Source organism: Pinus tabuliformis, chromosome J, assembly GCF_031772625.1.
Source record: "Pinus tabuliformis cultivar Carrire ecotype Pingquan chromosome J, CPIR1, whole genome shotgun sequence".
NCBI lineage: Eukaryota > Viridiplantae > Streptophyta > Pinopsida > Pinales > Pinaceae > Pinus > Pinus tabuliformis.
Window position 1 is genome coordinate 1,334,275,790 of NC_142295.1, and position 11,649 is coordinate 1,334,287,438.

General features: G+C 32.2%; 1 protein-coding gene across 1 annotated transcript; it reads left to right on the forward strand.

Moving 5' to 3' along the window:
- Positions 1-6,527: 6,527 nt before the first annotated feature.
- Positions 6,528-8,663, forward strand: LOC149232281 (cytochrome P450 71AU50-like). The gene is made up of 2 exons (XM_089376453.1): positions 6,528-7,505; positions 7,685-8,663. Exons 1-2 carry the CDS (start codon positions 6,582-6,584, stop codon positions 8,339-8,341), a joined length of 1,581 nt encoding a protein of 526 aa, XP_089232579.1. The 5' UTR covers positions 6,528-6,581; the 3' UTR covers positions 8,342-8,663.
- Positions 8,664-11,649: the final 2,986 nt, after the last annotated feature.

Consider the following 11,649-nt stretch of genomic DNA (forward strand, 5'->3'; position numbering starts at 1 on the left):
TATTTCTGCCATAAATATGATTACTGATTAATGATGGACCAAGTTTTACTGGGATATTGTACTATTTTTTCATGCCCGGCTTGAGTACTGAGTAACCACTTTTTGTCTTTTTGTCAAAAAACTTAATTGCAACAGGATTATCATTATTTGCCATTGAGCTGAGATTAAGACTGGCATTGGGACAGAGCCATCTCCCTCATCTGTCTTGGAATTTGTACAGGATACTCAAAATGTTCTTCATCGTATGGTCTCAGAAGGGGATGTGGAAGGTGTTAGGTGATTTTCTTTACTCTCCAAAATTTTTGTTGTTTGCATGAATTTTTGTTCAAATAGATTTCTCAGTTATATGGCTGTAGTTTTATCTTTGACAAGCAATGAATTGCAGAGATTTACTTGTGAGAGCTTCATCTGGAAAGACTGGAAACTCAGTTGGTACTCTCCTAGATGGTCGCAATGCTGAAGGACAAACTGCCTTACATTTGGCGTGCATGAGGGGTTATGCTGAGCTTGTCGAAACTATTTTGGAGTATCCTGAAGCAGATGTGGAGGTTCTGGACAAGGATGGAGACCCCCCAATTGTATTTGCACTAGCTGCTGGAACACCTAACTGTTTAAAAACCCTAATAAAGAAAGGAGAAAATGTGAATGCAAAGATAAAAGAGGGCTTGGGCCCTTCTGTTGCTCATGTTTGTGCATTTCATGGCCAACCTGACTGCATGCGGGTAAGGCTTTCAAGTTTTGTTCAATAATATAGTTATAGAAGGATATAAGAATTTTTAAGCTGATTGTTTTTGAACATTATGTTTTGCTGGGCTGAATAACGTCAATTCATATGACCAGTAATTTCTTTGCAAAGCTATTAGATTTGGCTATGTATACAAGGTAACATAGGCTAATCAAAACACTTAACTGGTTTATATAAGAATTTAAATTGTAGGACTAGGAGATTCATTTTGGAATAAAGGTGGTTATTTTTATTTAGATTGTAGATTTTCTAATCTTCAAGTCTGGTTATAAACGAAAGTAAACTTAACTTTTATTTGAATTAGATTCTTTTTATCCGATTTTAAAAATATTTTAGAATTTACAAATAAGTATATTTCAAAATCTATAACCATGAGATGCAGATTACAGGCTTGAAAACAAAGAAAAGGCCATTAAGATTTATTTCACAGAATGTTTCATACCGATCATTTGTCTGAATCTCCTAGGGAACTACTTAAGATGGAAAAGAAATAGCTGTGAAGAAGCTGTTTGAAATTACTAGGCAACGAAAGAAACAATTTTGGAATGAAGTTCACAGTTTGGCCCAAAGTCGACATCGAAATATTGTGACACTACTAGGTTATTGCGCAGAGGAATCGAAAGGGTTTCTTGTTTATGAGTACATGCCGAATAAAAGCCTTGATGAATTCCTATCCCGTGAGTCACTTACACTTAACTAAGTTATATGCAGAGAAAAAAGCACTAATGTATCAATCTATTTAGTTCGGTTTTGATTTGGTATGTTGAATGCATGGATACAGATCCAAACAAATGCAATGCCCTTGATTGCCACAAGCGTTACAACATCATCCTGGGAATAGCTAATGGGCTTCTCTATCTTCACCGGGATTCTCCACAGCTGATTGTTCATGGAGATATTAAACCAGAAAATATTGTATTGGATGAGAAACTGAATCCTAAGATAGCAGATTTCGACATTTCAAAACTTCTCGGTTAAGTTTTTATCTTCTAGGATCTAGCACTACAGTTTCCTCTGCAAATGAGATATTCTGACATTGTTCTGATTGTATTGAGATATCTTCATTCTAGACCATGTTATTTAGTTCATCTGTAAATCATTTAGCCAAGTAGACGAATAGGGTTTTCTTTTAATATGAATTCCTCATCTGTTGACTTCTGCACTAATTTAACAAGAAACTAAATTACAGTCATCCTTATGGATGCCATACTTTATGAAAATGCAGGTATGGAATTCGTTCGAAAGAGGGGAAAGTGCACAGACTGTTGATCCAACAGTAATTCTATCATGCGATATGGAGGAAGCCACTAGATGCATTCATGTTCACTGCCTTAACAACCACGTACTGTGATGGGTTTAAGACCTTACCATGAAGAAGCTATTACCATAAGCAGACGATGTGTTGGTCCAGGAGATCAGCTTGCTCGCCAGCGCTGCGAGATCCTACAATTACTAATGTCCTCCGATTGCTAATGGGCCGATCCATTATGATGCTGAAGCAGAAGACTCGGTACAGGCCCAGCCAGAGCTGCTATCTCTCTCGGACGGATAGAAGAAATACCATTCGCACTCTATGAAGACCTTCGCACTCTATGAAGACTAGAGCATCCAGGAGATGCTCAGACAGCTCAGACAGTTTTAGGAAGAGGCGCAGATCTTCCATCCACCTGTAACACATGCTCACATACACTTGTAATCTCTCACATACACTTGTAACTACCTGCTAGCGACTCCGAGCAACTACCTGCAAGCAAGCTACTCAAACTAATGTCTCAAACTTTTGATGTCTCAAACTAATGTTAACATTAGTTATGTAGGCTAAAACATTTTGAAAAAATGAACAGTGTAAAACCAAAATAACATATAGTCTAGCCTCTTCCGCCTCGGGAAGAGGCCAAATAAGAAGGTAAAAAAATCTATATCGAAAAACTTTGGAGGGCGCATCGGGGCGAATCGGTCTTCGTCGAGAAACTTTGGTTATAGCGTGATTAGTCGAATTAACAAACCGCCGAACTAATGCTAAGAGGGGCATTATCGATTACTATAGTCCCTGGCCATTGCCAGATGGCAGGGACTAATAAGATAGGATTCTCGACAAATTTTTTAGACGAATTCGAATTTGCAGTTGTCATAGTTGGACGAGGGCTTCAAATATAGAAATAGTCATAAGAGATTTTAAAATCCTAATCGAAATAGGGCTTCAAATATAGAAATAGTCATAAGAGACTTTAAAATCCGGATCGAAATTTTACTTTGAATCTTATATTTTGTTATTTAAGTTTGTTTTTAACTTAATTAATGGATTAAAGGATTATGGCTTTATATTATTTTAGTATGTATTAATTAAATTTATTATTTTGTGTTATTTATTTTATTTATTAATTGATAATAATAAAAAATTCAATTTAAGGTGGATGAAGATATATTGTTTTTATTTTTTATTTTTTTAATTGAGGGTCTAGATTAATTCTCAAAGGAATATGCTAAATATATGCTTAGTCTTAATTATTATCAAGGGATTTTGTGTGTTAGAGAGTTTGTTAGGTTGCATTGACTTTTAATAAATTTAAAAAATTAGATTCATGCCAAGTGGCTCCCTACACATAAATTTCCTAGAGTTTTGAGATTATTCCAATTCTAATAAGCTCCTCCATGATGAGTTCCTCATTATTATTTATAACATTCATTTATATATAAAAAAAAATTATTTAGCAAAACGGTCCATTACTTCTAATAAATATAAAAAATTAGATTAGTGCCAAGTGGCTCCTCTCCCACCAATTTCTTAGAGATTTGAGATTATTCCAATTCTAATAAGTTCCTCCATGATAAGTTCCTCATTACTATTTATGACATTCATTTATATATAAGCAAGCAAATTTTATTTAGCAAAATGGTCCATTTTACAATAAGTTGTGTAATTTTTTTCTTTCTCAAGTTAAAGTTGACCCATAACCTTTTTATACATGGTTAATTAGGTAAATGTGTACATTGGTAAGGCATTCTTCGTGTTGCAATAGTTTTTTTTGTTATATTTTTTAAGCCTTCCACTATATCAACCACATTAATATTTTTAATGCAGTTGTACTAGTTAAATAAAAATATTGATGCATAATTTTAAATTTCGTTTCAATTAAATATTTAATTATATTATTTTTTTAATAATAATAGAATATATTAAGGAAGGGGTTTTTAATCTTAATATGATGTCAACTAACACAAAAGAGGTTACACGACCTCTCATCTCTTTATTCATCATGGTACAAAGCATGCAAAAGGTTAAATATTATTTTAATATCACAAGCAACATAGGGAGGTACAAGCAGACTCACTAGGAGAATTTTATCGCTTTGGTAGAGTTAGAAGAAAACATTGATAGTATAGATGTCAAGCTCACTCAGAGATCAAACAACATCTCCTTCTCCTTGGATGAGGATAGTGATAAGCTAAGGCTAATGCTTGGGGATTGTGGCGAATAGTTTTTATGATTAATTGGTTTTTTTTGCTTGCAATACTATATTCTTGTTTGTATTTTCATGTTGATGCATGCCAAGGTCTTGGATAACCAACCTCTTTATTATAAGATTTTGTTTACAAAATGTTCTAATTAAACCAGATCTTAAGAACCTCAAAACTCTAAACTTATATTATGTATGTGATTTCCCTATTGAAAAGCTAATAATAAAGAAATTTCAATCTATATAATTCTTATTGAAAACCATAAAAAATGATTTTCTCATTTTATAACCTTTATTTACAATAATAAATTCAAAACAAAACTACTACATGAAGTTTTTAAAAATTAATATGTAATATTATTTTGAATGTAAAAATTTATATACTTCAACTATTAAAAATATATATATACTAAATATTTAACAGAAAAACAATATATTAATTAAAAATTTTGAAAAAAATCTATGGTTAAAGTATGAGTAAATAGGTAAATATTTACATAAAAAATTGAAAATGATATATTATTGTCTGGTGTATTGTTTGAAGAGTTTAATTTTAGGGTGAACACTTCACTTATTTTTAGGGACATGAAGCAAATTGTTGATAGGAAGAGTGTTTGACCAGAATATATAGAGAATGGAGTCAGAATTAGTGGTTTAAATTTGATTAGGCATTGTTTTTAGTGCGATTTTTTAGATGCTTTTTCTGGTTTAATTTATTTAAAATATGGCAGGAATTCATTGAAATCACAAGTTTGATGGGTAAACCGTGCACAATAGAAGTGCTCTAGAGGTTTTTCATGGTGCTTAATCCATATATAGTCAAAAAAACTAGTTTAAATAACACAAATCAAGATTTCACCTCAAATTTTTCCACCCCACTATAGACAACTCCTTTTGACTAAACAATAAAGAGAAATAATTGAATAAATATTTAATTTTATATTTAATACAATTCCTCGAGAAATCAAAATGACAGAAAAATAGTAACTCAGAAGATTAAAGTGAACCATTAAACTTTAAAAATTATTTTTGATTGGTCAAAAATTTCAAAAAAATAAGATTTTTTTTAATTAAATATTCTTTATAGATTATGTCAAAGGCCTAATTATAAGAAATAAATTAATTTGAAATGAAATTGGTAATAAAATTAACATATGAGAATTATAAAATGAACAAATAACCCTAAAAAAATAATAAATTTATTTTAATTGGTTAAAATTTTTAGAAAGAGCCCGGTGAAACAAAAAAAGTTAAAATTAAAAATATTTTTATAAATTAGAAAAGATTACTCGTAAGAGTAAAGGACATGATATTAATGGGAGGAATAATTATGGTACTAAACCAAATGTGGAATTTTAATAAATAAATGCTAAAATGGAGAAAAAAAACTAGACAAACTGTACACAAGGTCAACAATGGCAAAAAAATTTAATCTTATTATCTCTGAAGGCTAATTCTTCACTACATTCTCTATATATTCTGGTTTGCTTCCTACCTTGAAGATGGGTGAAGTGGCCAAACAAAAAGGTAAATCTTCACTCCATTCTCTATATATTCTCGTCAAGCACTCTTCCTATCATCAATTTACATTCTCCCCTATTCAACCAATGTTTTGGGCTTTTCAAACCATGCACACACAATTCCAAATTTTCACAAACCACTCCATATTGGGCTTTCCAAACAATGCACACACAATTCCAAATTTTCACAAACCATATATTACTCCATATAAAATCATACATGATATAATGATATAATCATTAAAAAAACCTAAAAAAGTCCCATGCATAAATCATTGTAAAAAATTTATAATAAATAACCAACCACCTAATAAAAAAATTTGAAATGACATATTAATTAATATGTATTACTCCATGTAAAAACATACATGATATAATGATTAAAAAGCCTAAAAAAGGTCCCATGCTTAAATCATTGTAAAAAATTTATAATAAATAACCAACAACATAATAAAAAAATTTGAAATGACATATTAATTAATAAGTATGTATTACTTATGATATAATGATCTATTAATTAAAAAGCGTCAAAAAAGTCCCATGCTTAAATCATTGTAAAAAAATTATAATAAAAAAATAACCAACAACATAATAAAAATTTTTGAAATGACATATTAATTAATAAGTATGGAAAATGAAACTCATAGAAATATATTAACCACCACATATTTTCCCATGTGGTTGTGATACGCCAATGAAGATGAACGTCTGTGCGTGAGTGGAGAGAAGTTTGAAGAGACTCGACATTTGACGGGGACATATGACATTTTTTTAATGCTGGACGAAGCTATAAGAAACGCTCAGTAGTTTGTATTTGGTGTAACTAATTCTACTTCGGGTGGCTGATCGAGAAAAAGCATGACGACGGAGTTGGAATTCCTGCAGCGGCCAGCAACAGAGAGTGTGGAGTTTTATGTGAAGTTCGCCGCCGCGTTTCTATCTGTTGTACTGGTACCAGCATGGATCTTCTTCTCGATGGGAAGAAAGAGAAAGCTACCACCGGGGCCCTTATCGTTGCCCATTATCGGCAACCTTCACATGCTGGGAAAGCTTCCCCACCAAGCGCTGGCTGCTCTCTCCGTGAAATACGGGCCTCTCATGTCCCTCCGCCTCGGCTCCACCCTCACCTTCGTGGCCTCCTCTGCAGAGGTGGCCAGGGAGTTTCTCAAGACCCACGATCAGCTTTTCGCAAACAGAAGTCAGCCCGGCACTTCGAAACATTTGTCATTTAATTTTGCGGGCATGGTCTTTACTCCGTATAGCCCATACTGGACGCAAATGCGTAAGCTCTGCGCTTTGGAGTTGCTGAGCTCCAAGCGCTTAGAATCCTTCCGTGCTATTAGAGAAGAGGAAGTCTCTGCTATGATTCGCTCTATTATGAATTCTGATGCCTGCAACGGCTATTGTCCTATAAGCATTAACCAGACCGTGTCATCCCTGGCCACCGACATAATCTGCAGAATGGCCTTCGGTAAAAAGTATTCGGACCAGGATTCAAAAGCTTTCAATTCAATGGTCAAAGAAGGTTTCTTGTTACTGGGCTCATTCAATATTGGAGATTATATACCTTTCTTGGACTGGATGGATTTGCAAGGCCTCAACCGTCGGACGAAGAAGCTACATACCACACAAAACCAGTTGTTAGAAAAAGTAATAGAGGAACACGTTGGGCAGAAGCGGGGCAACATCAGCCATGATCTTGTGGATGTGTTACTTGCAGCCTATGCGGATAAGGATCGAGAGTTCCAAATTTCACGAGATAGTATAAAAGCAATCCTCTTTGTATGTTAAAATTGATGACCCACAAACACTGTAGGTCAATATTATATCAAACTAGACTTGGCAGGTGGCACGATAGCTTTTAATACAATTTATATATTATATCAATATTATTAGATAGCTTTTAATATAATTTAATATGTGATGATATTGATCATGATATTGATGGTGGTGGGTGGCAGGATATGTTGCTTGGTGGCTCGGACACGGGGCCTACGATAATGGAGTGGGCAATGTCGGAAGCGCTGAGAAACCGGCCAGTGATGAAGAAACTTCAGGACGAACTGGAACGCGTCGTCGGAATGGATCGCATGGTATCCGAATCTGATCTGGCTCAACTCGTTTATTTACCGTCTATGGTGAAAGAAACGCTTCGACTCCACCCACCGGCGTCTCTTGTTGAGCGCTGCTTATACGCTGAGTCCTGCAATGTAATGGGCTATGAAATTCCTCATAAGACTCACGTTATCATTAATCTGTGGGCGATTGGGAGGGACCCAAAGTCCTGGGAAGACGCCGAAATTTTCAAGCCAGAGAGATTCATGGAAAGAGTTGGCTCGGAGTTAGATGCAAATGGACTAGATCAAAACCTTGCGTGGCTTCCCTTCGGAGCAGGCAGGAGAACATGCCCCGGACGGCAATTGGGAACGCTTTTGGTAGAGTTTGGGTTAGCGCAACTCTTTCACTGCTTCAACTGGAGGCTTCCCATGGATGACATGAATGGGAAAAATCAAGAACTGGACATGACTGAAAGATTTAATGGAATCACATTGCCCAGGGCTCATGAACTCCGGGCTATTCCAACACCACGCCTTGAATGTATTGGCCGCCTTAAATAGGATTTCATTTCGAGTGGAATATGTGAAAATAGAATCCTTTTGCTTTAGAAACCATTCACAAATAGTGGCTAGCTAAGAGCTCTGGGTTGCAAAACCCTTTTGCTTTTATTTTGTAGTGGGGATTGAAGTAGCCTTTCTAAGATGTTTTTTTAAGGGTTGAGAAAAGCGTTATGAGCTGCGTATGGAAGATTGCTAGTAAACCATGATATAGCATCTTCTTTTGTTTTCTTTTCAGTTGAATGTCATGAATAGCATATGAATATGTACAGTGTAAATATGTATAAGGTTCACTCGAAAAATCTATGATTGTTATGCTTGCTATGCACTCGAGGAATCTGTGATGGTTGTTATATGACTATCACTAAGAAAGGGATAATATTTGCTTTAAGCTGATGAGACATCTTTTTGTAGCAGATAGGCAAGAAGATATAAAAGGATTCTTTGGGAACACATTATGTCAAAGGCACCTAACAATCATATACATAGCAAAGATATCTATTATTTATATCAGATAAGATACATGTTCCACATGTTGCACTGAATCCTTCTTGGGTTTGGGCGGGAGAACTTGACATTTTTGGAATTTTAGCTTTTGGGTGGGAGAAATATATCCAAAATTTACATAATGCAGGTATCTCACTCAATAAATTTGATGATGTCTTCTCATGGGAGGTAAGAATTTCCAAGGCAAGATTTTTGTTAAGGAGGTATATAACTATATATTTCCTATTAGTCATTTTACAACAACTAGAAGTTTGTTTCTTAAAATATGGAAGTGGAAACTTCCCAATAAGTTCAAATATTTAGTTTGGTTGGTCTAGCTGAATATGATTCTTATCTGAGATAATTTATATAAAAAATGTTTCTATGGTCCTAGAGATGCATCATGTGCAAGTAGGAAGAAGAAAGCGTGGAACATCCTTTGCTATCCTCTCATTTTGTAACCTCAATCTAGATCGTTGTTTTGAACCATTTACATTTATCTTGTTGATTGGAATCTTAATTTAACTAAGACATGTCTTTTAGAATAGAATGCTACATATATAAAATATCACACACTCCTATTTTATATTTATTGGGGTATTTGGAGATGCCAGAATGATCTAATCTTTGATGAAAGTTCCTATATATATTCGTTTCACTAGTATGAAGATAACAACCTTTTTTAATGAAATAGTGTCTATTCACAGCCAGATTTCAATGAGGCATATTATTTATGTATATATGTTGTCCAATATGAAGTAGGATTCTTTGATGGGTCATCAAGTAACTATGCATGTGGAAGTGGCCCTTAGATCCATAGTTATCATATCATTTCTATTGCAACAATGGCTTTGGGAGAAACAATCGTGCAAAGATTATTGTATTTTGGAGGCTTTTATACTATGCAAGTGGTTGTCCATAACTTCTATGGATTTCTATGAAGACTCTAAATTAGTCATAGAATGGGTGAAGATGAATTATTCCTTGGATATTGCCAGGCTAATTAACTAGATGAAACATTTAGAGTACTTATAGATTGTTTTCAAGATTTGACCTTTTCTCCTATATACATTGCCCATAACAAGGTTGTTAGTGCATTATCAAGGGGAGGACAAAGCAAACTATAAGGGGAGATCACTTTATCTAAATTTTCTAATAACTCTTTACCAAGATATGGGAAAATTCATGTTGCATAGTTTGGCATTTTTGAGATATATTATATCAAATCAACAGACCAAAAAAATTCTTCAGTATAAATTATGGGTTGTAAAGAATATTTTTGAACAAGATCAATATATTTTGATCAATATAACTAGATAGATTTTGAAGGTTGAAAAAAACAAAAATAGATAATGTATTTTTTGTTTTAAATGTCTTAAACAGTACATATATACATAAACATGTGAAAATGTGAAAATAAATAAAACATAAATATGTGAAAATGTGAAAATAAATAAAATATAGCATATATAAAGATAACAATGTTACTTATATAAAACTTCATTTATTAATAGAAGAATGTTGGTTTTCTTTTTCATTGGACAAAAAAATATATATAAGAAATGGACGATATTTGCTCTTATTAGAGTTCTTTTACAGTATATAGCCATGGAGTTATGTCAGAAACCTTTCAAATATAACTATAGTTAAATAGTTTGTAAATGTTATGGATTAAAAAATTCATTTTTAACGAGGAACTAAATTTCAAATTTATTGGTTAAGGAATTTACGGTTAGTTGCTAATTTAATTTGAATATTGTAATTAAGCATTAAAAAATTATTTAGAATTTTATAATAAAAAAATTATAATTTTTTTTTATAGATATTGTAAATTTCTTTAGTTTAATTTAAATATGGAATTAATAGGAAAAATAAAAATAATAAAAATAATTTGTTATTTTAAAGTCATAATAAATTTTAAAATAAAATTATAAGGTTTTGTTAATATCATTCTATAATAAATTATAAATTCGAATATACATTAGGTTATATATATATATATAGTATGCAAAGAACCAACAACATTATATATGTTTATAGTATGCAAAGAACGAACAAGATTAAGCTAAAAAAGAAAAAAGTTGTTCCATAATTTAAAAAAAAAACCTATAAAACTATCACTAAAAAAGTTAAATAAAAAAAACTATAAAAAAAACTTAAGAGTCACAAAGACATTGGCATATCCAAATCAATGTGATATATCGCATCCTTGCAATGCGGTGACATCATGAAGCTCGAAAGTGGACCCATCTCAAGGCAAGCAAAACATCCCTCCAAGTCCATTGTCAATAGCTCTAGCCATTGAAACCCATAACAAAGCATTAACTTATATCTTACAACTTAAACTAATTATAATATTAATTATATTATTTTTTTTTTTAAAGTTATTAAATATTTATTATTTTATTATTTTAATTAACATGAGTTATATTTTAATTAGCATAAATTATAAGTACATAGAAAAAACGATTTCAAATTATGCATTGGTTAGATTAATTTTAACTTTAAATTTATAAAGCACAAAAAAAATCAACCTTTTAAAATTATTTTTTTTTAAAATACAAAAAATTATATATCTAAAATTATATATATATATATTGAAATTAATTATAAAAGAACCCTCTATAATTTAGATAGTACTATTGATAATATATCTCATATAATAGATAATATATAAAATATAGAGTGATCTTCTAAATTTATTTTTCCTCATTTTCTCTTATACCTATACCTAAGCTATGGGCCTTCTGTTTATATATTTTGAAAATATATAAAATATAGAAAATAGTGCATTGTAAATAGAAAATATAGAAAATATAGCTAAA